Source organism: Copadichromis virginalis, linkage group LG2 (genome assembly GCF_057382275.1).
Source record: "Copadichromis virginalis isolate Kocher_CV1m ecotype Utaka linkage group LG2, C_Virginalis_male_GT1.1, whole genome shotgun sequence".
Lineage (NCBI taxonomy): Eukaryota > Metazoa > Chordata > Actinopteri > Cichliformes > Cichlidae > Copadichromis > Copadichromis virginalis.
In genome coordinates this window covers 28,115,523-28,142,895 of record NC_140619.1, presented here as the reverse complement: position 1 = coordinate 28,142,895, position 27,373 = coordinate 28,115,523, and the positions used below count along the sequence as shown (strand labels likewise).

At 41.7% G+C, this 27,373-nt stretch overlaps 2 protein-coding genes across 7 annotated transcripts; both read left to right on the top strand.

Moving 5' to 3' along the window:
- Nucleotides 1-409: 409 nt before the first annotated feature.
- sh3rf2 (SH3 domain containing ring finger 2) lies at nucleotides 410-25,934 on the top strand. 6 transcript variants are annotated; one of them, XM_085476983.1, is made up of 12 exons: nucleotides 410-702; nucleotides 954-1,007; nucleotides 5,229-5,663; nucleotides 7,731-8,012; nucleotides 9,959-10,054; nucleotides 11,085-11,468; nucleotides 23,519-23,640; nucleotides 23,790-23,960; nucleotides 24,193-24,467; nucleotides 24,555-24,814; nucleotides 24,946-25,247; nucleotides 25,337-25,934. In XM_085476983.1, exons 3-12 carry the CDS (start codon nucleotides 5,298-5,300, stop codon nucleotides 25,515-25,517), a joined length of 2,439 nt encoding a protein of 812 aa, XP_085333109.1. In that variant the 5' UTR covers nucleotides 410-702; nucleotides 954-1,007; nucleotides 5,229-5,297; the 3' UTR covers nucleotides 25,518-25,934. The 6 variants fall into 6 exon arrangements, with proteins under 6 accessions (XP_085333109.1, XP_085333103.1, XP_085333135.1 ...); XM_085476977.1 differs by having other exon boundaries at nucleotides 410-1,007; XM_085477009.1 differs by lacking the exons at nucleotides 410-702; nucleotides 954-1,007 and adding an exon at nucleotides 4,531-4,886 and having other exon boundaries at nucleotides 24,946-25,243; nucleotides 25,337-25,427.
- Nucleotides 1,783-3,843, top strand: LOC146717496 (zinc finger MYM-type protein 1-like). The gene has a single exon (XM_085466009.1). The coding sequence runs from the start codon at nucleotides 1,892-1,894 to the stop codon at nucleotides 3,737-3,739; it is 1,848 nt and encodes a 615-aa protein (XP_085322135.1). The 5' UTR covers nucleotides 1,783-1,891; the 3' UTR covers nucleotides 3,740-3,843.
- Nucleotides 25,935-27,373: the final 1,439 nt, after the last annotated feature.

Below are 27,373 nucleotides of genomic sequence, written 5' to 3'. Positions count from 1 at the left end.
AGGTGAGCATGTAAATAAGCCATGGCTAATCTCTCCCCCTCACCTTCTCCTCTTCTCTCTCTCTCTGTAAAAGCCATATGTACATTTTTAGAATTCCCCGAGTTCTGCTGACGTGAGGAAAGAGATGAAAGATTCATGTTTGTTTAAAAAATTCAAACTGATGTCCTGAACTTTCAGTACACAGCCCACACTGGTGAATTATTTAACACTTTGATGCAAGAAAGGGAATTTGGGGTTTGGGCGGTGCTGCTGTAATCCGAGCACAGTGGCGTCGTTAGGCCTATTTTAGGGGTGCTGAAGCCTCCCTAAAATATTCTTAAGCCCCCCTAAATAATTTGGTGGGGTTTTTTTTTTTTTGTTTTTTTTTTAACTTATTCGATTTTTTTTTTACAGAACCTGCAGACAAATTCAATATAAAGATGCAGGAATATGAGTTTAAAGAAATAATAATATAAACCTGTCGCTATTCACACAAATATGATCATAACTCGGTTGGTCCCTTTCGCTTTACATTGTTAAGGTAGCGTCAGTGCTTCGTTATCCAATCCCTTCCAGTTGTTCACAGGGGACATCCACATGACTGAAAATCCAGTCCTCGTTTTCACTGCTACTTTACACTCCGCTCGTATACACCTGCGGACACACTAGCGTGCATGTGGCAAACGGCAAGAAATCATGGATATACGCAAGTTTTTCAAGAAAGTAAGTCTTCATCACTGGCTGGTAGTAACAATTAGTTAGCTCCAGCTAACAGCAGAGAATCCCATGTAAATAATGAACCAGGTGCTCCCCATTTTGTAAATAAAAACCTGGCTAGCGCACTAAGTTAAATTGTTAGCATAATGTTAATTTCTGTCACTCGTTTTAGCTCTGAAAAATCCAGCTGAGCTCATTCAGGTATGGTTATCATCAGTGGAAATAATAATAATCACTCCATCCCCATTAACCTGTAGGAGTCAGGGCAGAGGAGCACAGAGAGGCAGAGGGGAGAGACGTCTGCTGGAGAGGTGAGTCAAAGGATGGAGTCATTTGTGATGGAGACAGTCTGATTAGAATTTTATGGGACTCAATATGGATATGAAATATGAAACATTTCAGTCACGGTACAACATATAAGACCTGTTTAACTTGAGCTTTTATTTAGGAGAGTCAAGGTTAGAAAGTGGAGAGAGCAAAGAGAGAGAGATATATATAAGTCAAATTAGCCTGACTCACATATTTTTGAGGGTTCTATTTTAATATTACTTCAATTCAAGTAATTTAGTAATATTTTTCAGGGCTTTAAATTGCAACCATTTTAGTCACATGCGTGCTCAAAATATAATGTTTGTAACTTCAAAATATTTGGGAGCAACAAATTACTGTGGAGCGGGAGCAGAAGTCATGATATTAGCAATTTACATTACAATTCAGTATGTTTTAATGTATCTTGAAGGGTGAGGCAGAAGGAGTGGCTGAGGGAGAAAAAGGTCAACAGGCAAGTTCAAGTCAGAGAGAGCAAGGAGAGACAGAGGAGCTGCAGCAAATAGATCGAGAGGCAGAGGAAGATCAAGTTATTACAGAGAGAGGAGAGCAAACAGGCCAAGAGAGGGAAAATGATGAAGCAGCTGCAGCAACTCATTCTACTACAGGGTTTGATTTAGGTGACAAAGACACAGGGCCCAGACAGGTGAAGCTGAAGAGCTATCCACATGATACGTTTGGTACACAGAAGCGAGCATTTAACCACAGCTGGTTTGAAAAGCACAACTGGTTAGAATATTCAGTCAACCGGAATGCAGCTTTCTGCTTCCCATGTAGAGTGTTTGGCAAAAACATCAAACATGATAGTTTGGTCAGTAACGGTTGCAAGAACTGGAAGAAAGCTTTAGTCATCTTTGGCAAGCATGAGATGGCTCAAACACATAAGGACAGTGTTGTTACATGGAAAAGCTACCAGGGAACTAGCAAACAGGGAAACGTTGCACAGATGATAGCAACTGCAAATGTGAGTGAGATAGTCGAAAGAAGAGAGTATCTCAGACGAATTGTTGCAGTCTCCTCTATGTTAGGGAGACAGGGACTCCCTTTTCGTGGTCATGATGAAGGTGAAGACAGCCCAAACAGAGGGAATTTTCTTGCATGCATGGAGCTTTTGAAGGAGTTTGATCCTTTTCTTCAAAAACATAATCCCCCATCAAATGCACAGTATATCTCACCAACATCCCAGAATGACATGATTGACTGTTGTGCCCAGGAAGTTACTAGTGTCATTGTATCTGAAATGACAAAGTCTAAAGTCTATTCCATCATGGTGGATGAGGCAAGGGATAAAAAGGCAGAGCAGTTAGCTGTTTGTGTCAGGTACGTGTCAGAGGGGGCAGTGAAGGAGCGTTTCCTTGCACTTGCAGAGATAAAATCATTTGATGCCCAGTCCATTGCAAATGAGATTCAGCAGCAGATCCAAAACGATGGTCTTGCAGAGCTTAAGTGTGTAGCACAAACATATGATGGTGCAGCCGTTATGAGTGGCTCCACTGGAGGTGTACAAGCACATTTTAGAAGGCTCCATCCTGAGGCTATCTATGTGCATTGTTATGCTCATCAACTCAACCTGGTTTTGTGCAATACTTGCAAGGCTGTCCCAGAGGCTGTGGAGCTTTTCAGCTTGTTGGAGTGTGTGTATTCTTTCTTCAGCACCTCCCTAGTCAATCATCATAAGTTCATGGAGACTCAGGCAAAGCTTGGATTGACAAAAACTGAGCTTGTGCAACTTTCAAACACTCGCTGGGCATGTCAGTTGCGATCAATCAGTGCAGTTCTTGAGACATTGCCTGCCATTTTGGAGTGCCTATCTGCAATTGGATCCCCCATAGCTGTTGGTCTCAGAGCAAAGCTCTACAAGTTCTCAGCAGTCTATGCACTACTGATGTTTCAGTCGATTCTGTCTGTAACCGAAGGACTCCACAAATTCCTGCAGAAAGAGACTTTAGACCTGGCAGAAGCTTTTATCTGCAAACAAGCTGTGTGTGACACACTTAAGGGCAAACACTCAGATGCATTTGCTACAGAGCTGTATGAGAAAACCAAGGCCCTGTGTAACACCCACAGTATCCCTGAACCAGGTGCCAAGACAAGGCACAAACAGAGGAAAATGGAGGATTTTGTCCTGGAGGCAACTGTGGGTTCACGCACTGAATTGAACAACTCAGACACATTGAAAAGAGAGTTACTTTTCCCTTGTGTGGATCGGATGGTTGGCGAGCTTGATCAAAGATTTTGCAGTGTAGATGCAGGGCTGCTAAAAGGTGTCCAGGCATGCAGTCCTAAATCTGAGAACTTCTTGAGTGAACCACACTTGAATGAACTTGCAAAGCACTACAGACTTGACCTGAAAAAAGAGGAGGTTCTGGTGGCCAGAAACTTTCTTACCCGGAAAACAGAGGCTGGATGTCCACCCAAAAATATGTTGTCTGTGTACAACCTCCTTGATTCAGACATGTTTCCCTCTCTGAAGGCAACCATCCAAGTTGCCCTAACAGTGCCTGTCAGCAGCTGCTCGTGCGAACGGTCCTTTAGTGCACTGCGTCGGCTGCACTGCTGGCTGCGTCAAACAATGGGTCAGAAAAGACTTCACAGTCTTGCAGTCATGTCTATTGAAAAAGACACGCTTCAGCATCTGAGTCACAACAGAGTGATTGACCGATTTGCCACTCTTAAAAACAGACGTCATTCTTTGATGCTTCCACCCACCAAGTAACTGGTGATTGCAGCCAGAAAAATGTACTTTTTTATTTTCAGTTTTTTTCTTGTTATTGATGCAGCAAACACATTTCCTCTGTTTTTTTGTTGTACTGTATTATAAAGCAGACTTAAATAAAACAATAGATCTATTGGTGGCCTAGGATGTTTAATCTGTCCAAAAAAGTAGGAAAACAATTTCTCAGTCTTTGTTTTCTGTTTGTGAAATTTTGTGCTCATTCACTACGTTCGTTCATGTCGTGTGCATCTCTTGGGGGCTAAGCCCCCCCTGTCCTTAAAACCTAGTGACACCCCTGTCCGAGCAACAATTAAAAGTCGTGCGACATGTTAACTGTGAACTGCTTTAAATGCCTTTTGGCAAAATTGTGGTGGAGGAAAGGAGTGCCGGTGAATGTCAGGTATGCTTGATATTCCCTTTACTCAATTCAAACTGATGTGCACTGCTGTGGGGCTTTATAAACTGCTGCGGAGTGCGGTGAGTGTATGCACCAGCAGAGGGAGCCAAAGTCACACGACTGCGCTGTAAATGATGCCCAAAATTCCCCGTTTCATACATGTTTTAATCAATAAAGATGGGCATGCTCAGACGGTTCATTTGAAGGGAAAAATAATTAAAAGCTTCAATGTCTGCCATGTTTAATTTTAGTGTTTTTAAGGATTTGTTTGAGACTATGCAAAACATATACAGTTAAAAATAAATATATAAATAAATAAATGTTTTTTTTAAATGTAGGAATTGCAAAAAGCATTTGTCTTACAGGAGATTTGATTTTAAACGTCCATTTTAATCCTTTGCATGACATCACCTTGAAATATTCCGTGTCATTACCCTGAACGGTGTAGCCGAGCTGATCAGCTGTAAAGGGTTAAACTTAGTCAAGACACTGAAACCCGAGACAGTTCCTGATGGATGCGCCCGAAGGCGGCTGGGACATTTTAAGGAGTTTGTTTTGAGTAGAATTCTACCAGGTGCGTTTCTTTTTAAATGTCGTCGTGATATTTGGCACGGGTTTAAGGTAAAGCTGATGCGCCCTTTGTGCCCCGTGCTCGGCGCACCGCGTCTCGACGACGGCGGGGAAGAAGTTGCGCATTTCCAAATAGTCGAAGTTTATGGATTGTCCCTCTGATTGGCAGGAAGCAAACGTGTAAGTACCACGTGTGTGCTTTTTTGTTCTTTGAGGGTTTTTCTTGTAAACAAATATGGAAGAACTGTGTTATTTCCTGGTTCTGTCCTACCTGTGGAGTCAGGTGAGCCGACATGACACCTGTGTAAAGCACCGCGGGCGAGCAGCTGCGCGTGGGGCGCTCTATTAGGTTGTAGTTCGACCTTATCAAAGCTGTCTGGAGGTATGTGGTGGGACATGGAGTTCTACTGGCTGTCATGTGCGAGGACATTGGTCACTCGTGTTGTAACTGCTTCACTGTGTTTTGGCAGTAACTTATTTCACTACATCAGCTTTTCATTCCTTTCTGTGTTTCTGTCTCAGAATGGTGGATTATAGTGTTTCCGATGTACCAGAAGTCCTATTCTCAAACAGTTTTAAACAAGTTTTAAAATGGAGGAGCTGGCTCTAATGGCCTTGCTGGAGTGCCCTCTGTGTCTGGAGAAGCTGGATGCGTCAGCCAAGGTCCTTCCCTGTCAGCACACTTTCTGCCTGCCCTGCCTGCAGAGGCACGAGGCTGACCAGTACCAGCTATTTTGCCCTGAGTGCCGCGCTCCTGTCCCGGCCAGGACCGCAGAGGAGCTGCCGACAAACCTCCTGCTGGTGCGGCTCCTGGAGGGGCTCAACGGTACCTCGGGCCCCAGCAAGAACACACAGAAATCCCGCTATGCAGTGCCCGTGTCCCGGGAGAGCTTAACAGCCAGGGACGATAAACAGTACCAGGAAAGTCCAAACAGAGAGAAGCAGGGGAACAATGAGGTGAGTAAGGCCTCAGCCCAGTCATCTACAGCTATATGAGAAACAAAGTGGAACTGTAAAAACTAATATGTGAAACCCAAACTCAAGTGTTGCACATCACTACTGACAAGTATAGTTATTTGTTATTAACACTACACTACACTATACGGGCTGAAGGGTTTTACACAGTAGTAAAAATGCAAGTGTTTGCCCTTTCACTTGTACTACCTAACCTTTGAACTTTGGGGATTTTTAATATGATGGAATATCAATCTTGGATGTAGATAAGATCCTTTAAGCAAACTATAGAAAATACTATAATTATCAAGTGATGGGGAAAAAACAGATAGCACTTTATGCCGTTAATCTATAGAAGTGCTGCTGAGTGATACACCCACACGCATGCAGGGCAACAGGAGGGAAAAACCAACCAGATGATAATATGTGTGTCAACTCCATGGAGAGCTGTGGTTTACTGCTCGGTTATATTTCCAACAGTAGCTAAGCGATATTTTTCGACTAATCTCCATACATCTGAAAGTTTGTGGCTCATGCAAAACAGAGTACTTCATATTCCTAGCATTCTGGTGTTTATATATTAAAAATAAAGCGTTTAAAGAAGAAAACATATTTCTACTTAAAGCAATGCCCCTGAGGGGACAAATGATGGGCATTCTTAGGAAGGTGGGCCAAGCCGTAGAACAAGTTGGGGAAAAAATGTTCTATATGCCAGAAAGTGAAGTAAAGTGCACATGAATACAGCTAGCTCCATAAGCATTTTTTGACAATTATACACTTTTTGCCCCCTGCACATCACCACAGTGGATCTGAAATCAAACAATCATCATGTGACTAAAGTTCAGACTTTTAGCTGAAAAGTCAGTGAAATTAATCAGTTAATGCAATGCTTTTGTAAAACCCTTTTAATTAATGCTGAAAGTCTGCTGTTTTCTGTGGTGGTGGTGGTGGTGGTGGTGGTGGTGGTAAAGTTAGAAAATCTGTGTTTTCCCACTTTATGAACCCAATTGGACCTCCAACTTTGGCTCTCTGGCAGTGATGCAGGCTTTTGGGTGCCACCAGAAAAAATTGGACGACAGTTTTATTTGTGTGCAAAATGAAAAACAAAAAACAAATTCAGCATGCAGATTTAGAGATTGCCATAGGCAGAAGAAGATGATGAAGAGGGAATTATACAAAGCCCAGTGAACTGACTATTTCTTATGCATTTTTTTTTTAAATTAGTATTATATGCATCTCTGCAAAAACTTTACAGTCCACAAATCTGCGTTCTCACATGTGCGAGCTAAACAAGAAGAGTTCCGTATTCTACTTGAAACCTGATTTGAGTTCAGTCACAGTTCAGAAAGCTGAGCCTGTTTCGTTAAACCGAGTTAGTGATCATTTTGGCTTCTTCCGAATGCTGTCATGGATACAGTATGTGTCAGTCTGATTAACTGTAACCCGATGCTACGATGATTGGCCGTAAAGTGGATGTAAACACTTTATCTACAGACTTGATACAAAATCCCTAAACCATCAATTTAAATTGCACATATGACATTTTCCACTGGTAATAATCAGTGAAGCTCAGGGTGTAGCCTGCATTTAGTTACGGAAATCACGAGGAGACTTGTGAAATTGTTACTTTAAGTATGACTTGAAGTCCATATTAATCAGATTTTGTGCCCTCTCAGGCAGCGTAATCGCTTTTGTGCCGTTTTCGAAAAACTCGAAAAACTGAAGTGTAAACTTGATACAATCTTGAAAGGGGGAAAAAAGAAAAAAGAAAGGATGTGTCATATAAAAGTCATCTTCATATCTCAGTGGTGCATCAGTGCCGGTTCAGCGCAAAATTGTTTTGTCATCCCACAATCTAACTCGTATTACAAGATGAAGCACAAATTAAATGCAGAGTGTTTCTGTAGCACCTCACACCAACTGTCACTTATTTTCTTAAAATGTGTCATAGCCGGGGATTTTTACAGATGAAATTGCAGAGTGTGGGATCTTTAAAATCTTACATTATGTAAGAAATCTTAATTATTTCAACATAAAGAAGCTGAAATTTGACTTTCTTCCACACTTTAGGCTGCTCACAGAGCATCAGTGTATAGCCACAGAGGTGATCTGTCAGGAGAGCTGTTCCTCTCGGCTGGTAACGCTATCACACCAAAACACAAAGGGGATGACAACTGGCACGCCGGCGACAGTAGCAGTGCGTCTGTCAGTGCTCAGCAGGTCGTCAGCCAGACACCTCAGCTGCAGCCCCTCCAGCAGCTCCAAGCACCAGTTCTGTGCAGAGCACTGTGTGACTTTAAACCAGAAGAAATGAATCTGGAAGACAGCAGATATTTTCTCAGCTTCCTCAAGGTGAGCCACTCAGACTGCTGAGTTAGTGCAGCAGGGCAATATAGTGTTCATGGGGTAATTGTGTGTGCACAGTTTTAAACCTTTTAAATAGCATCGGTTTTACTTCAGTGAACCTCTAGAGTGAAAAAGTATAAAGGTTCCTCTGCAAGAAATATGCTACAAGCCTCGTTTTTAGAAATTCAGTTATCGCACATGCACTGAAGTTTACGGACCACCATGGCGGTACAAATGGACCAAACTTCACATATTTATTGTGGCTAAAAAGCACCTGTATTTTATTTCTTTATGATTTCAGTAAGCTCCCCAGTAATGTGAAAAAGACAGTTTTCAAAGGGGTCTGTGCAGTCGGTAATGCTTCCATAGAATTAAGGGCCAGATTTACTAAACAGGGCAAAGTAGCGTTTGAGCTCAATCCCCAGACAGCGCTGATAGGTGTTTGCTATTTTCTAAACACAGGCACAGTTGATTCATTTCAATATCAACTGGTAAAAATGAGACATGCTTTAAATATCTGCAGAATTAGCAGTAAATTGTGTGTCGCAAATATCAGTAAATGTTTTTGTGCTTGATTTAAATATTCTCCTTCTTACGTTTTGCACCTTATGAGGTCACCTTGCGACACATGTTTAACAGCGTCAGTCGCAAATCTGTTACTGCGCTCTCCCTGTAAACACCTTTTTTACACCAAAACCCAGTTTATGGAGCAACATATTAGTAAATCTGGTCCAGAGAGTGTAAGCAGCAGCCATTTGCTGATAGTCAAATGCTCTTTATTCATTGATAGTCTGATATATTCAGGTGTGTGTTTAACAGAAAGTCCTTTCCAGGACTTTACACCCAAGGGAAACAACTAAAAAAAAAAAAAAACCCAAGAGCTAAATCTCAGACTCCACAATGCAATTAGGAAAAGACTGAACAAGTTAGGCTTGTTTGGTAGGGTTGCCAGAAGAACCCTACCAAACAGTTGAGGTTTGCAAAGTTGCTTCTGAACAAAGCGTAAGACTTTATGCTTTGTTCAGTGACCAGTGTGCGGATGTTTGGTCATAATGCACAGGACCATGTTTGGAAACCAAACACAACATATCAACACCTCATACCAGCTGTCAAGATGATGGTGGAGAGGTAATGTGAGGCCATGTGGCTGACAGCTAAAGCTTGGCTGAAAATGGGACAGTACAGCAGCAAATCTACAACAGAGTAACTGAAGCTGTGCATGAACAAAAAGTGGACCAAAACTCCTCCACAATGATCTGAGACACCGATAAAGTCATACGGTCATAGTTTTAGCTGCTGGTTTGACTACTTGCTTCGGTTTAGATTTCATAGATGCATAAAGGACAGATCTGTCAGTTAGCTAGGATGTTAGAAGCCTTTCAACTGGTGTATTGACTTATCTTCTGTCATGGCAGGGAAACAGCAGTTTTGAATTGATGCTTAACCCCTTGAACTTAATCCTGCTTTCTTTTATATTAAACCTGTGTTTGTAGCAATCTGTGAATACAAAGAGCGCAGGAAGTCCCCAGCAAAGACTGCTACATAAGGATCACCGCTTTTATTCTTTTCACTGTTTTCAGAGACTGAAAACTGAGACTTGTGGAAACGGAGGCTCAGACCTCCATTGCAGCAGTTCTTACTTACCCTGGATTTCTGAGGCAGTTATATAAGGGCCTGGGTACTTTTGTGCCCTCCATTAAAACGCCCTCGACCGAGCCTCTTTTGTTTCTCAATCTAGGTGGTCAAATGTTGTTGTTTTTTTTAAGAGGCTGGCCACAGAAAAGGACAAGGCCTGCAGACACAAAGGGAGCTTATGTCACATGTTCGTGGAGAAACACAGAGTTTCCGAGCTGAGTGCTCAGTCTCTGGGGCAAGCGCACTCTGTTAAATCCATCTTGTGTCCCGTCTTGTGTGTGGTTTTCAGTCTGTTATTTATTTTGTGCTTCATACAGGGAGACATTCTTACTTTCATCAGGCGGGTGGATGAAAACTGGATCGAGGCCAAGCTGGGGGAGAAAGTGGGATTCTGCCCTGAGCAGTTTACAGAGGTGAGTTTCTTTTCTTCCTTGGATGTGAGTTGTGACCTTTTCAGCGCGATCGAGGTCGACACCTGCCGTTAGCCACTTTTCTCCGGTAGTGTAATCAATTGAACTGCAGATGTCGTCGCCGGATGCCATTAATTCCAGGTCACTGCCGGGACGCTAACTTGCTTTTCATTCAAATCTCTGATTTGTCAGTAAATGTCACTCCTGCTCTGTAAAGTGCTGAGGCAGAAAGCTAATCTGCGAAGCCCTGCTGTGTCTGCAGCTGCTCATTAGTTTGTGACTATGTGGCTTACTCAGGGTTGCGGGGCTTGCTTAGCTGGCTGACTGTTATTTGTTTTCCTCTGCACTTTCTGCCTCCAGGAATTAACTTCACCCATGCTGGAGGGGGGCTGTGTTTGTTCATTCAGTCGCTGGGGTCAATGCCTCATTCACTTCCTGTTTACTTTCCTAACTTGTCATCTGCTTTGCTGTGATTTCCTCACTAATATACCCCCTCTTCTTATTAGTCCTCTCTTTAATGCATGCATACTTTTATCTCCCACTCACCCATGTCTTCTCCTCGAGCCCTGCTTCAGTGATGCTCTTTATCTTTCTCCTTTCCACTTTCCTCCTCTCCTTTCTGTGCCAGCCTCTTCCTGTGTCGTGCAGCCAGGCGTAAAGACACAGTAATGCTTTCTCTGCTTGGGTGGCATAACAGCACATCACTGTGGAGAGTGAAAGCATTAACCCTGCCAATGCCTGTCTGCCTGCCTGTCTGTCTGCGCGGCTCATTTCTCAGCAGTATCCAACCCTGCCTGGCTTATTGGCTGGTACTTCTCACGCTCTCTGCTGCCTGCCTGTCCAACAAGTTGTAGGGGTGAGTCTAGCGGTGATAAGTGGGTGTATTTAGACAGATTTTTAGCTGGTCAGCAGGAGCAGAGGTTGGCAGGCGCAGGTTAGAGCAAGTTTGAGAGGAATTGTTTTTCTTGACTGAGGATTTTCCTGTGTTACGTTTCTTACTGTGGTTCGTTTTTATGCATTCATCCTATTCCAGCCAAACTCTGTGGCTGCCAAACTGCTGAAGGGAAAGAGTCGGAGGGGGGGGGATCTAGCAGAATTTCACCATCAGACTTCGAGCGGGGGCAAAGACAAGGCCACTGACGCATCCAGTAGGACTGCCCATTACGGAGTCCCTCAAGCCCCGGCTAAGACGCCCGTCATCAGCACGTTGCCCCTCTCCAACCAACGGAAACAGCCCGTAGCCGGAGGAAGCAACTTTTATCAGACAGGAGACAACAACAACACCTTCAACAGCTACAACCGTCAGGGTCAGACGCAGCGCCTCTCTGTGCCCACTACCACCCGGGGCCACTCTCATTCTTCCAGAGTGAACTCTCAGCGAAGACGCCACTCTGATTCGCACAGACACCTGTTACAAGTGAGTCACATAACTCTCTTATTATTTATTTATTCTTTTCTCCACCTCTGCTCTAATCTTTTAATTAAAGCTGGGTTTGGCTTTGCTCGCAGTGATTTGCTATAACAGAAAACATGCTGTTGGCAAAAAGGTGAAATGGTTTTATGTGCGATAATAAGAGGTGTTTATTTGAGTCACTGATCAAGTTGGCCTCTGGTTAAGGGAGGGAACCGTGACACTGTAAGCTGCAGGAATGAGTGAGAAAGAGATCGCCCTTGTGATTAAGTGGTTCTCATTAAGACGAGACACATGTGGGAAAGGGAAACAAAAGAAGTGAGGAGTGGAGGTGAGTGGACCGTAACTTTTGAGAGGTCTTTAATCACGAGTCCTGGGACAAAAGCCAGGATTTCCCGTCTGAGATGAATTATAGTTCCACAGGGTGGGTTTTCTTTTTTTCTCTCTTCATCTCAGGGACATGTGGTTTGTGATGCTGTGCGAGTTTGAATCCTCACAGGGAGAACTGTCAAGCAGGAGAGAAAAGAGGAAATCTCTTCTGATTTGATGGGATTGTTAAAATGACTCATTAACTTATTTTTTTTTAACTCTGAGGGAGCACAGAAGAAAGCAGGTCAATTTTACTGTCTAAATTAATTATTACCTCTAGAAGACTAGAAGTCATTAACAGTCTTGAAACTGAAGATTTTTGCTGTTTCATTGTTTAGTGAGGCTGGAGTTTGGGAATGTTAGTGTTTCAGGCTATTGGGTTCATAGCCTTTCCGGCACTAACATGATATCTGCTGCATACTTTATGAAGATTGTGTAGCAATATCAGGGCGAGGCATGATTGGTAAACATGTCCCTGCACATAACTTTAACCAAGACAAGAAGAGTTCATTTCTGAGAAAGCTTGTGATAAAACTTACTCGGGAAATGACCCAAAAGCTCCTATAAATCATTAGCACGTTGGAGTAAATAACCGGACATAGTGCTGTTATTTCACATTAGAAAACAGCGGTGATGTGGCACCAAGTCACGGGGCCTAAGAGTACAGTGCTGGCATGAAAGCCTCTGGAAGGCTTAATAATGTAACGCGCTGCCAAATTCCCTGCCCTTCAGAATAGCGATTTCCTTTGATTCCTTTCAAACGTCTCGGCTCTGCCCTGCAATTACACATGTCAGAGCGCAGAAATGCTCAACCTCATGCAGGTTGGAGAGAAACAGGAGAGGAAGGGAGGCGGAGGGGAACGATAAGAAATGAGGAAACGGGGCAGTACGGCAGGAAGAGGAAAAGCTGAGCGTCCGAGAAAATGGTATGGAGCGAGGGAGAGAAACGCGACACATTTTCAGGCTGCGAAAACAAAAAACGCATGAAGTGGGAAGAAGGAGGAGGAAAAAATGAGAAATAGATGTGGAGAGTGGGAGGCTCAGAGAGTCCCTCAGTGTGTCTGCTTATCGCTCTCATGCTGATGATGATGATGAGTCACTAGTGAAGTTGCTTACATAACAGACCCCTCTCCCTCTCTGCCCTTCCTTCAAACTCCTTCCTCTTCACTAAGCAGGTAACGCTCCCTTTCACATCAGCGAGCCTGTAATGGCAGACGAGCCACACACTCCCCCTTTTTAAGGGAGCGGAGGGGCCGTGTCCCTGAAGCTGAGGCTGAGCTCTCCAGTGACCAAGACGGCATGTTTGTGCTATTCTTGGTGCCGCTTCCCATCGGCTCTTACCTCTGACTCTCGCCTGTTTCTTTTTTTTTTATTTTGCAGCTTCCCTCCCACTGTGGATGAAATAATGCATATTAGTGTGAATATCTGCACAGTTATGTAAGAGCAAACTTTAGGATTAATTTGAAAAAAAAGTTCACTCCCCTATCATACTTCACCAGAATATCTGACATCATTGTAATTGTTATCAGTGGTTATGCAGTCACCCTGCAAAGTGACTGCATAAAAGAGCAGAAATAATTTGGCTGAGTTATTTATACGGCAGTTTTCAAGTGCAGAGTCACAAAGTGCTTCCGAAAACAGAAAAAATAGATTTAAAAGTAAAAACAAGATAAGTGGCAGACGGTTCTCTTCAAATCTCAAGCTTAATCGGAGATGGAAGACCGAAGATAGACAGATAAAAGTTTAGGTAAACGCAGATCAGAAGAGCTTTGAGGCTTTGTGTTTGAGTACGACTGCAGTTGATCTGTAATCTAGTTCACTGTTTGACTGTGCAGAGGTACAAAACAGGAAACCTGAATTAAATTCAGATTTTGATTAGTCACACGTGATGGATTGTAGGTGACCTGGTCAAAAGCTTAGTGGCATTTTAGGCAAAGTAGATTGTTAAGCTAATGCAGCAAGGAGGGTATTACCTTAGTTTAGATGAAGTTACATGAAAGTATGAATTAATTATTTTAAATCTTCATTTTGACATAAATGTGTTTTAGCTTTACATTTACAGCTTTGCTTCTACTGTTATTATTCATTCAAGGAAATGAAGAGGATCTGAATATACTGGGTGGGCCATTTATATGGATACACCGTAATAACATCGGAATGGTTGGTGATATTAAAGTTCTGTTTGTGGCACATTAGTATATGTGAGGGGGCAAACTCAAGATGGGTGGTGACCATGTTGGCCATTTAGAAGTCGGCCATCTTGGATACAACTTTTGTTTTTTCAATAGGAAGAGGGTCATGTGACACATCAAACTTATTGGTAATGTCACAAGAAAAACAATGGTGTGCTTGGTTTCAACGTAACTTTATTCTTTCATGAGTTATTTACAAGTTTTGACCACTTATAAAAGGTGTTCAATGTGCTGCCCATTGTGTTGGATTGTCAATGCAACCCTCTTGTCCCACTCTTCACACACTGATAGCAACACCGCAGGAGAAATGCCAGCACAGGCATCCAGTATCCGTAGTTTCAGGTGCTGCACATCTCGTATCTTCACACCATAGACAACTGCCTTCAGATGACCTCAAAGATAAAAGTCTAAGGGGGTCAGATCGGGAGACCTTGGGGGCCATTCAACTGGCCCACAACGACCAATCCACTTTCCAGGAAACTGTTCATCTAGGAATGCTCGGACCTGGCACCCATAATGTGGTGGTGCACCCTCTTGCTGAAAAAACGTGCCAGCTTCAGTGCATAAAGAGGGAAACACATCATCATGTAGCAATTTCAAATATCCAGTGGCTTTGAGGTTTCCATTGATGAAGAATGGACCCACTATCGTTGTACCCCATATACCACACCAAACCATCACTTTTGTTGTTCCAACAGTCTTGGAGGGATCCATCCAATGTGGGTTAGTGTCAGACCAATAGCGATGGTTTTGTTTGTAACTTCACCATTTACATAAAAGTTTGCCTCATCACTGAACAAAATTTTCTGCGTGAACTGAGGGTCTTGTTCCAATTTTTGTTTTGACCATTCTGCAAATTCTGTGCGCCGATCTGGGTCATCCTCGCTGAGATGCTGCAGTAGTTGGAGTTTGTAAGGGTGCCATTTGTGAGTAACTAATATCCACCGAAGGGATATTTGACTAATGCCACTCTCCAGTGACATGCGGCGAGTGCTACGCTGTGGGCTCTTGCTGAATGAAGCTAGGACAGCCACTGATGTTTCTTCATTAGTGACAGTTTTCTTGCGTCCACATTTTGGCAAATCCAACACTGAACCAGTTTCACGAAACTTGGCAAGCAGTTTGCTGACTGTAGCATGGGAGATGGGTCGTCTCGTAGGGTGTCTTGCATTGAAATCTGCTGCAATGACCCGGTTACTGCGTTCACCAGATATCAACACAATTTCGATCCGCTCCTCACGTGTTAACCTCTTTGACATGTCAATGGCTGTGAACAAAGAGAAACTTGTAAATAACTCATGAAAGAATAAAGTTACCTTGAAACCAAGCACACCATTGTTTTTCTTGTGACATTACCAATAAGTTTGATGTGTCACATGGCCCTCTTCCTATTGAAAAAACAAAAGTTGTATCCAAGATGGCCGACTTCTAAATGTCCACCATGGTCACCACCCATCTTGAGGAGTTTGCCCCCTCACATATACTAATGTGCCACAAACAGGACTTTAGTATCACCAACCATTCCCATGTTATTACGGTGTATCCATATAAATGGCCCACCCTGTACATTTAAAAATAACCATAAGTTTATTTTTGAGTACAACACTTATTTTCATTGACACATGGGTTATGTATAACAATGTCGACAAGATACTGATAGACATACATTATTATTAGCTACTTGTGCCTACTTAAGTAAGGCTTTCCTAAAAGTCAGTTTTTAGATTGCGCCAACTGTGCAAAACCACAGAGGACTTTATAGAAAGAGCAATAGAGATAAAATCTAAATTCTTGCAAGGGATAGAGAACTGACCTGTAACTACTTATTCTTCTGTGAGGGAGGTCAGGTTTTTTTTTTTTGTTTGTTTGTTTTGTTTTTTTAAGCACTGCCAAATTTTGAAATCAGATCCCATTTTAAATCTCCCACCTTTGTTTGTATATAAATAAGAACGAAATTTAAAGGACAACGTGGTTCCATTAAAACACGAGATAGTCAGCCGTTGTTCTGAGAAACCGTTCTACTTTCACAAATCGTCCTACCCGTATTATAATTTGATGGTGACTTCTGACTAATCCAAACCATAACCCTAACCATAAGAAATATTGGCAATGGGTTAAAAAAAAAAAATGAAGTAAATGTGGGTTTTGTGTTGTACACATGTGCAGAAACAATGGGTAGGATGGCTTGTGAGTTAGGATGGATTCCCAGAACACCGTGTCAGACCCCTTTGAATGCCCTTGCAAATGGAAATTACTGGTGTGGACACTGCGTCCAGTGTCACAACACTAGTAAAACTACATACTTTTTTCAGTCGCATACCGGAAAAAAATTTCCGATAAGAAGTGTGACTACATGTGCATTTACTCAAATTATATATAAATGATACATTGCCCTTGTGGTTTTGCACATATCAGCAAAACCACACGGAGAATAAGTTAACAATAAAAGTGCGATTCACCGATGTGACAAAATTATTCAGTAGAAGCACATTTTTTAATGATATGAAACATGATCTCTGCATCTTTATGATTTTGTGACACTGAGCATGTTCCAGTACCTCCAATGGGTGGAAACCATGACTTGTTAGTGAAGAGAAGAGAGGCATTCACCTCGCAGATATTGTCACCTAAAGGACTGAATGATGAACTTGCACTCAATGTTATGTAGTGGCTTCTCCATTATATTATTTTTTTGGGGTGTATGTGGTTTGAATTGTGATGTTTGCATTTCCTAAAAACACTATGCATCACTCAGTTGACTAAAGAATACATGGAGGAGTCCCTAATTGGCTGAATCTCTCTGAATGTGTATATATGTGCAAATGTTTGCATGAACACTTTTTTTCTCTGTACCTGACGAAGGTTGCACAGACTGACACGTTGCAGTTGAATAAAAAAAATAATGGTAAGCGGGACAGTGTGGGGAAGTTATACTATTTTTCTCCACAAAGTTTTTTTTTTCCCCCTCTTTTCACTCGTCATTGATTTTTCCCTTTTTTTTTTTCTTTTTTTTTTTTTTAGCTTAAAAAAACCAAAGCATTAATTGGTTACTAAAGAGGGAGACTAGTCAATAATATAAATCATCCTCACCCTCTAACTGGCTGTTTGAAATTCAGCTTACTCGTCCCTCTGCACAGCTAATTTATGTTGTCTGATTGGAGTTTTCATTAAACACATCCAGGGTGGAGACATAAGCTTAAAAACTGAACTCGAATAAAATCCCGAACCTGTAAAGTGATTGAAAGCTAGTGAGTACACTAGGGTGGGGGACAAAAGCTGCGTTCAAGGTTATTCTTCTTTTCACCCAATTGAAAAACTTTTCCATAACCATAAACATGTAAGAGAACATATCCATGATAATGAGTTGACAGGGTTTATACTTCCCAACATGTCATACATATAAACTTCATAAACAAACACTCGAAATAAAATCCAAAGACCAATAAATCAATCAAATCTATCAATCAAATGAGGTTTGAAATCAGTCTGCACAGATCTTATGTCTTCACATGTTTAAACAACAGTTCTATGTCTCTTTAAATTAATTATAAATTGCAGTTGTTTCGAATCTCATTTTGGCCTCATTAATCATTTTTAGCAGGAAAAAAATAGACTTGAATAGTGCAATTTTAACAAATAAAATGTTAATATTGAAAATGACGCAGAAGACGTAACACGTAACAACGTCACACATCTGAGCTGGTTGGATGAGGGAAAAGCCTCGTGCCTTCTATCATGCCCTTGGCGGGGGGGTTGCAGTGAGTGGAGAGCAACCTCAGAAAAGTGCAGCTGCAAGTGATCCCGCGAGGTAATTCCTGATGATGTCGGCATGATGCCACGGTGACTCGAGATCAAGCTGGATAGAAGTCAAACGTGTCATGTGCTGTTTGGTGGTTTTTTGATTCTGTGCAGGCCTAGCACCTTTTGATCACAGTTAAACATCATGTAATATCCGCTAACCAGCTTCAGCTTGACTAGAAGTCCATAATAACTGAAAAGACCTGTCCGGTCAGAGCTTTTGTGAATGTTTTCACCTCATATCATAATTTTTAGACACACATTATGACGTGGTGTTGGTAGTGTTTGCCAGAGGTGTGGACTCGAGTCACATGACTTGGACTCGAGTCAGACTCGAGTCATTAATTTTATGACTTTAGACTTGACTTGAAAAAATGTTGTAAGACTTGTGACTTGACTTGGACTTTTACACCAATGACTTGGGACTTGAATTGGACTTGAACCGGTTTACTTGAAAAGACTTGATATTTTACCCCAAATATAAAATTTAACATGCATATTATATAGAGATTGAAAATGTGACGTCATTCACGGGTAGAACCGCAAAGGATTCTGGGAACTCGTGGCAAGAGGTACTAGCGCACGCAGGCTTTCAATTAAAATCAGTCACACAGCGATAAAAAGAAACACAAGAAGCCGTTGTATTATTAACTGCAATAGCCGGTCGCATGACAGCCACGGGAAGCCGACGGGTAAAGAGATCGGTTGTTATCGGATTACGACGTTGAAGAGAAATTGTTCGAGACATGTTTCCGAAGTGACAAAGACGCGACGGGTGGCCTGGATTGCAGCCATTCAAAGATCAAATATAACGTCCCAGAACACTCCAGCTCACAGGTTAGTCTGCTCCAAGCATTTACACAAAGGTCAGTCTGCTGTTGTAATTAACATAATTGGTGATATAGGTTACAAGCAAGTCTGGCGCTGAACAGAAATTGTCGCGCTATGCTCCTTTATTTATTGTGCATAAATAGTGAATTGTCCTGACACAATATTGCGTTTCGCCTCTGTTATTATGGTACATTGACAAAAACATATACTTTTATTCACAGGATAAAACAGGTTTTTTGTATCACTAATTGCCCAGTACGATTACAGCATACAGTATTATTGTCACTGCTACATTTCTGTGATGCTACCAGAAATTATTTCCACTACTAATTAATTACCGTTGAGCTCAAAGGTCCTATTAATAAACGGTTAAGGAATGTGTATTTATGACAACAATTTGTGAGACTGGTAAACTTATGATACGTACGATGGTCTTTCGTTCTACACGGTGCATTTCAAGGTCCTGCACCCATCCGTCGGTAAACTGTACCTGGGCTTGTTGCAGTGACCTGAAGTTACTAAACTTCATGAGTGTATGCACTCACTCCAAGAACCGTATGATTATAAATATGCATATAAATATGCTAAGATGAGATAGCTGACTTCATCTAACTAGCAAATGTTTTCAAGGCTACGTTGGTGATGCAGTTTTTTTTTTTTAATGATATTTTAAAAAAAAATATCATTTATTTATGTATGATATTTTTGTCATGCGATTTCAAAGCCGGTCCTACAACCGCATCCAAGAATAACATGCAGCTTATCTCAGAACTGTCGGTGAAAATTATTCTTGGAGCTAGGTTTAATTGAGCTGCATTTTAAAGAGATGCAATTTCACAATTTGTGTATATTTTCTAAGTTCACTATTTTGTCATGTGTTGAGAAAAACACAGATTAAAAAATTACATGGTCTAATATTTACATTTAGCATATAACTGCAACATGCTTTTTTTTTTTTTTTTTTTTTTTTAAAGACTCGAAAGGACTTGAAATTCAAAGTTTCAGACTTGTGACTTGACTCGGACTTTTACACCAGTGACTTGAGACTCGACTCTGACTTGCCTGACATTACTTGAGACTTGACTTGAGACTTGAGGATAAAGACTTGAGACTTGCAAAACAATGACTTGGTCCCACCTCTGGTGTTTGCTTTTGTGACGGTAAAATGATCATTTCAGAAGATACAGGTTGCAGATATAACAAAAAGCCTTTTTTAATATAATAAAATTTATTGTTTTTAAGGGCTCCAGAAGTCATTTCCTCATTATTCTTACAAAGTGACCTGGAGTTCAGGTATTTCCATAGTAACAACACTATTTGAAGGCAGAGTAGTTCTTTTCCACAACATGGCAATAAAATGTAATAAAATGTGCTTTTTGTTAAGACAAGGCTGATGACTTTACTGACGTTATTTCACAAAGTCACACAGTAGCTCATACTTACTTTGGATGGTCATGGGATTAAAGCTCGTTATCAAAATCCCCGTCAAAAATATGAACGTGATTTCTACGTCTGCAACCTCACTGATGAACTATTTACATTTATTCATTATAATATTTCACAAGAGCTCATTAATTTATTTAGTTTTACACTTTTTGGGCATCCATACAAACTGTCTCACTTCATGTGAGGTCAAAGGATGTTGGCAAAAAGCTGCAGATTAATATCCTGTTAAATTAATGCGCGTGTTTGTGCTAGCAGGATTCAGACTGTAGGAGCAAGCCAACCTTTCACTCTAAATAAGACTTTATTTTCTGCCTGACTAATATCAGAGTTAGTTTCTCTGTGTAAGTATCCTTCAATATCCTTTAGCCGCTGCAGCTGCTGGGTCAGTGCACCTGGCCATAGCGTGACTGCAGTATAAATAAAGCCGGCTCTTTGTGGCTAAAATAAAAACCTAAGAATAGAAATAGGACACAAAGTCATGAAAGAGATGAATAATTTAAGACATTAAGTTATTCTTTGTTGTCAGTGCTTTGCATCTTTTTTTTTTTTTTTTTTTTTTTTTGTCCAAATATAATGTATACTGCTTCTTCATTCATTTAAAAACATGGTTGTTTTCTTTATGACAGAGATGCTCATTCGTGGCCTCTCACATATGATGGAAGTCTGTCGTGTCCTCAGGAATCGGTGCACGCAACCTTACTTTTACACTTTTTACTTCTGCCTCACAGCGCTGCCTTTAAAAAAGCGAGACTGCGGTTACAGTGCTGGATGCGTCTGTCAGATGCATCTTTCTTTGTGCTGTTGAGTTACAGAGTGTGAGAGCACTGCAACATCCAGCCGCATACTGTAATAGCAGGAACTCTGAGCCCAAAGGCTATCGTTAAAGCTTCGAGCAGCAGTTTAGTGGTGGTGCTGTAAATACAAGCAGGAATCAGCAGAGAAGATGGGCGCAGCAATGTTATTTCTGCATCTTTGTTTTAAGTAAGAAAGACTAATGTGTTTGATTAAAGGGGAAAAAAAGCAGCACACAGGCCAGGCTTTATAAAGGTTAACCTAACACACCATATTTGAGTCTTGTTTGACTCACATCCTGCTGATTTCATCACTGTAAAATATTCTTTGCTCTAAGCTTTAAGTAGACAAGCTTTGATCTGTAAAGATACACTGCAAAAGAAGTCTGTTTACATTTTTCAAAGTATGACTAAGAATTTCAGAGGAAAATCCAATGAATCATTTCTTATGTGCAAACGTGTGACAGATTAAAAGAGAAACTTAAAGAAATGAGGAGAAATGTAGAGACTGAATGCGCTGCATTCTTGGAATGAACCGATTGTGAAATTCTGGCAACATACCAAAGTCATGAATGATTTAGCTTTTAATCACACTGTCTTTGAACACTTGGCACAAACTGATTTGACGTAAGAGATAAACATCCACCACTGATACGCCAAATGTCAACTTATTTGCCAATGTCTGGGCAAATGAGTTGAAATTTAGTTAACATAGCCGGCGTATTGGTGTATTAGATACAAACCAGCAATTTACTATACACAACAACAGGTAAATTAGTGTTAGGAGTGTCAGCTTGCAGAAAGAGAGTAGCAGCTTGGCTGCCAGTCGGACTCCTGTTGTGTACTCAAGTTTTGTGATGCAGATCTACTTTTTTTCCCCACTTAGTGAAAGGTGCCTGAGTAAAAAGTTCTCAGCTGATAGCCACCTGCTTCCATGCACGCTCTTATATCTTCAGCTTTTTACATCGGTCCCCTGCTGCAGAGCCTTGTGTGTGGTGAGCTATGGCAGCAGGTCTTTGTTAATGCACCTTCACACCCTCTCATCCATGTTACGTAGTGCCCAAAAATGAGGTGTTGGAGGCGTAAAAGTTACATAATACTGCTTTATATTATCAGAAGGCTCACGTGCCATTATGCCTGTCTTAAAGGCATAACAAGCAAAGTGCGTAGGCCGCTGTTTAACAACACAACAACATTTAAACTTCTCCTCCCTGGCTCAACAGGGGAGCGAGCGAAAGAGGGAGCGGTGTTGAGCAGAACAAAGCAGAGATTTAGAAAAATCAAACGTTATTTCCTGATTGCATCGTAGCTGTAACGTTCTAAAGCATGAGAAATAAATGGGCCCACACTTCTGCACAGCCCTGCAGAAAGGCACTACCTTGGAAAATTTTGTGTGAATGCAGCCAACGTGTGTGTGGCCAGTCAAACAAACATGCTGATGTGCACCTCTTGAGTCCATTATTTTATACGTCCATGACGCAGATTAGCAGAGCAGAGAGCTGGAGACAAAAATGTAACCTGGCTGCTATATCCTTATAAACTCTGGCTGTTATTAGTCAGGATTACACGCTGACCACAACAAAATCAGAAGAAATTAAGACAATAGATTCAGAGATCAGGGTCTGTGCAGATAAAAACTCTTTATTCTTTTAAAAGTGTTTGTCTTTGCTTTGATCATGTTACATGTTTGCCATTGTTCATTAAAAAAATCAGCATCCTGAAGTTTTTTTACTGTTAATAAACATTCTAAAATAGAAAATCGAGTAAATTATCCTTCTTCTGATCATTTTACCACATTGTCGACATTAAACTGTTAAGTGAATTAAAATTGCATTCGGTATAGACAGCCATCCCAGCAAGCGGCCCTCTTTGGGGCCTATGTGAGGGGGGTGCTGTGGGCAAACCCACACATCCACAGTATCAGTGTGAAATTTGGCAAAGAGAGGCCCACAGTGGGGCCCATTGTGGGCCTGATCGTACCCACGGTATGCCCACACAGTGTGGGCTGTTCTACTGGGGCCCAGATGTGCTCTGTGGTACATTATTACCAGAATGTTGCTACTTTTAGTGACTTCTTTATCAATAGGGGTCTATTAGAAAATGGAATAGGTCCTGATTTCTTTCACTAATTGACTTCTTTTGCAGTATTTTAATAGGATCAGTTTAACTTCCAAATTGAATCGGTGGTTTTTCCCAGGCTCATATTTCTGACCGCATAATAGAATAAGGTCTGTCGTTTAAGTATCTCCATAACGGTCACATTTCCCTGTATGATATTTCCTTATTAATGTGCCAACAAACATGCCTATGTGGGCTCACATTGGGTAGGTGTGGGTGAACTGTGGGGCTGTGTTGGCAGGGCAAGCCCACACTTATCCCAAGCAGGCCCCAGTTGGGAGTGCCTAAATGGTGCCGACAGCACTCTAGAATGGACAGCACTTCTATATATATAGAATAGAATTTCTAGGTTGCCCATAGAAATCCAGCCCCACTGTTTACCCACACTTGCCCACTGTTGGCCCACACTGTTAAGTTTGCTGGGATTGTGATTACGGGATGAATAATAAACGATGTACCATGAGGTGTCCTTTGCTTCCTATATGATAATTTTGAATTTATCCCATTTTAGAGCGAGAAGAAAATGACCAGCGAGACTCCGCCCACCATCTCTATGGCTCTGATGAACCCCCAGATGCCCTCTGCCTCTGCAGATGGCAAAAACTCCTCCACACAGCAGCTCTCCATCAGTGTGTGAGTCACTGTTTTGAAAAGTCATGGTGTGTTAATGGTATTATAATGTATAATGTCACATCTATGAGGTGTGAATAGAATAAGAAACAGTTATATGTGGCCAAAAAAGGGCTGAATAATCTGGATGTATATTGTTTTTGACTTCTCAGGTGTGCTGTCCTCTACTCCTACAAACCACGCCGGCCAGAGGAGCTGGAGCTGAGGAAAGGGGAGATGGTGGGCGTGTACGGAACATTCAAAGAAGGCTGGCTGCGTGGGTTATCGCTGAGAACGGGCAAAGTGGGCATTCTTCCCAGCAACTACGTCACTCCTGTGCTCAGGTGAGAGGTTGCGATCGCTGACCGCAGGAAATGGGAGCTAAATGCTATTTGAGTTCAGATAGTAACATAGTGTGGGCATGAAGATGAGCTATTTTGTACACTTATTTATGAATCAGAAATATAAAGCTGCATGTCACGGCCTGCTGCTGTTTTCTTTGTCATATATAGCAACAATGTGAAAGTAGACATTCATCACTATCACTATACTAATATTTTTGTTCCCAAAATACAGAACCTCGGCCAGACTGCTGGAGACCAAAGCGCCTAATGTGCCCTCGCAGTACAGCACTTTATCTGCAAAGAAACACACAGCTGCCAAGAACCCTACTGTGTTCCTTGCTCTTGATAAGGTGAATGGTGATGGAGCGATATACTCACCAGGACAGATCCCATCTGTGCCAAACGGAGCACACCATGCAATGTCGCCCACTGGGATTGGAAAACCTTCCTTCTACGGGGATTCACAGGGTTGGGAGACTGTAAGGCGCGTTTTTCACCCACACAGAGGCGAGTGTCAAACAACCACACTCTCTTGGCTTGATTGAATTATGCACTTTGTCAGGTATGTGACGATCTTTTTTTTTTTTTTTTCAGGCTCAAATCGCACGTCCCACATGGGCAGTTCCCACGTTCCCTCCAACTCGCAGCACTTTGCACAACATCAGGCATCTGGCTACTCGCCTGCTCTGCAGAGGAAGAAGGGCGGCAGCTTTGTATCCAATGCTAACGTACCGCTGGGTTGGATGACTGATCCAGCAGCGCCCTCTTCTGCTGTGTTCATGAAGGACAGGGACAGCACTACCCCTCAGTCAATTCTAGTAAAGCCTGACATGCACAAGACCAGTACAGAGAAGGTAATGCCATTCTTATGAAATCAGTGTCATTAAAGTTGATCTTGCTTTTGCATATATATATATATACACACACATACATATTTAAATCACGCTACTATTTGTGTGATTTACAGTTTGTTTTATTTCCATAGCCGGCAAAGTCTGTGCGGTTTGTCACAAATGAAGGCTCCCCTCCCCCAAGACATCGGACCGCCTCTTGGTCGTCAGGAAATCAGGTTCTCTCCAACAGCCGACCCGGGCCCCTTCCTTTAGAAGTGTGGGCCCCATCGCTCACATTGGGAAGGGACGGACCTGGGATTATCCTCAAAGATGGAAAAGGTCCTATTCTCCGGAAGGGGCTTGAAACGGCCATGACAGATTTTTATACTAACCAGAAGCCGACAACCTCACAGCCAACGTTGTCAGCTGTGTCAGCACAGTTCAGCCCAAGTAGGTATGTTGGATTTATGGGCCTGGAGCAGTGATTGATCATACAGTCTTGAAAGTCATTACTGATTTTTTTTTTTCTTCCCCCCCCCACAGACACAGAGTTGCCGCGACACATTTAGCCCAAACAGACTCAGAGCTCAGTCTGCTTCAAGGAGAGCTTGTCCTCGTCCACAGACAGCGACCTGATGGGCGGGTTCTCGTTACTCAGGAGAGCAGCGGGCAGACAGGATTTTTCCAGAGCAGTATTCTTCAATCCCTCGAACGCCTCAGCTGACCGTGCATTCCTTCTGTAGTGATGTATATTTCTAAATACCATGTTTTAAAACTGCCAAGTGACTTGATAGACCTGGTGACGCGCCTAGAGCTGCAAAGGTTAATGCTGCCAAACGACAATTGGAAGGTGGAAGGTGTTTATTTTTGTTCTGAGTTAGAGTATGGGTAAATTCTCTGGAAATATTTGTTGCGTCCTTTAATGTCCATGCATGTTTGTTTACACATGTACTATTACAAGATTTTGCACATAAAAAAAAAAAACACTTAACGACTGTTCCTCGTTTTATACCCATGTTACACGCATTGTGAGTGCCTTTGTCAAAACCCATGAAGAAAGTATTAACTATATCTGTACATAATTAGAGAAATTATGAGGTGAAATGCCTTTCCGGTAATAAAGTATACTTCCTTGACATCAGTAGTTTCATGTCATCTTTCAGACATAGAACTGACATCAACAATACGAAACAACAGTAGCGTATTGTAGCATGTTACTTTGGTAGTGACCTGTTCTATATGTAAACCTTGCTTTGCAGCCTGGATTTTGACTGCAACTTTCTTGTGGCACACTAGTTCAGTTCAGTTCAACTATATTCATGTACTACTAATTCATAACAGTCATCTGTTCATAAGGTAAAAACCTTTCAATATTAATGAGAGAAACCCACTGGTGCTCTGTAAGCAAGAACTTTCCAAGACTGAGGAGATTTTAAAAACACCCTTTAAGCCCAGAGGAATCTCTGCAGGTGTAGAACAGGGATTCATGTTACATTGTGGGCCACATACAGCCCACTTTAATTTTAAGTGAGCCAGACCAGGTAAATTCTCCTTTCTGTCATTATGCAGAGGTTTAACTGTACATTTAATCCTGGAGCTAAAAAGGTACCTTTTTAAAAAAAACAAAAAAAACTGTGAACCCATTGTCAAAAAAAACAACAAAAACTGAAATTTGTATACAGTTTAACTGTTTAACTTTTTGTGTATGAATGGAAGAGGTCTCTAATAGTAGTAAAAGCTGTAAAACCTGTGGAAAAAAATGTATGCCTTTCTTGGCATTTTCCAAAGCAGTCCAGTGGACTGTGCTTATTCTGTCCCCCGGGCCTTACGTTTGACACCCGTGCTGTAGCAGGTCGTGTTAGGCAGAAGGGGAAAAAGCAGAGACAAGCCCCTCTCTCAATTTTTTAGATTCTTCTCTTTGCTTCTGAGATTTTAAGGCAACAAGCATTTAACAAAGTGAGTCATCCTCTCCCCATTCAAAGTTCTGCACAGCAACACTATAAACTGTTTTAGAGACTGATAAAATAAAATAAAAATTCTGGTCTCAGATGTGACACTAGTAAACTCAAAACTAAAGTCGCCAGCCTGTTGCAGGGCTAACACAGAAAACAACCGGAAGGTTCTTATCTATATTAGATATTAGGACCTCGTGTTCCCTTGCAACCACTTATTTATGGGGTAAAATGACCTATTTGTAGGAGCTGTACACCTAAGCCCTTATAAAAGAATCATATCATGCTAAACTTTCATCATGCCTGATTGAAGCTGACATCCATCCTCTGACATCACACTCCCTAGCAACTGTAGCAGCCCAACATATGAGTAAAATCTTTGACTAACCAATAGAGCAGCATGCATATGTTCTCATATAGTAAGTGCACACAATTTTCCATTTTATAGTTGAAGGAAATGCCCATTTTGATTCATGATATAATGGAAATCTACCAGTTAACCTAACCCCACGAGCTGTATGTCTGTAGATTGTGGGAGGAAGTTGGACTAACCAGAGAAGACTCATGCAGACACAAGGAGAACATGCAAACTCCAGATAGGACCCAGCCAGATGGTGGATTCAAACCT

Excerpts from the sequence above, each read along its gene's own strand:
- LOC146717496 (XM_085466009.1), top strand. The coding sequence starts at position 1,892 with ATGGCTCAAACACATAAGGACAGTGTTGTTACATGGAAAAGCTACCAG.
- sh3rf2 (XM_085476983.1), top strand. The coding sequence starts at position 5,298 with ATGGAGGAGCTGGCTCTAATGGCCTTGCTGGAGTGCCCTCTGTGTCTG. Across the intron at positions 11,469-23,518 it reads CGCACAGACACCTGTTACAA|AGCGAGAAGAAAATGACCAG; the intron begins GTGAGTCACATA and ends ATCCCATTTTAG. Across the intron at positions 23,961-24,192 it reads TACGTCACTCCTGTGCTCAG|AACCTCGGCCAGACTGCTGG; the intron begins GTGAGAGGTTGC and ends CCCAAAATACAG.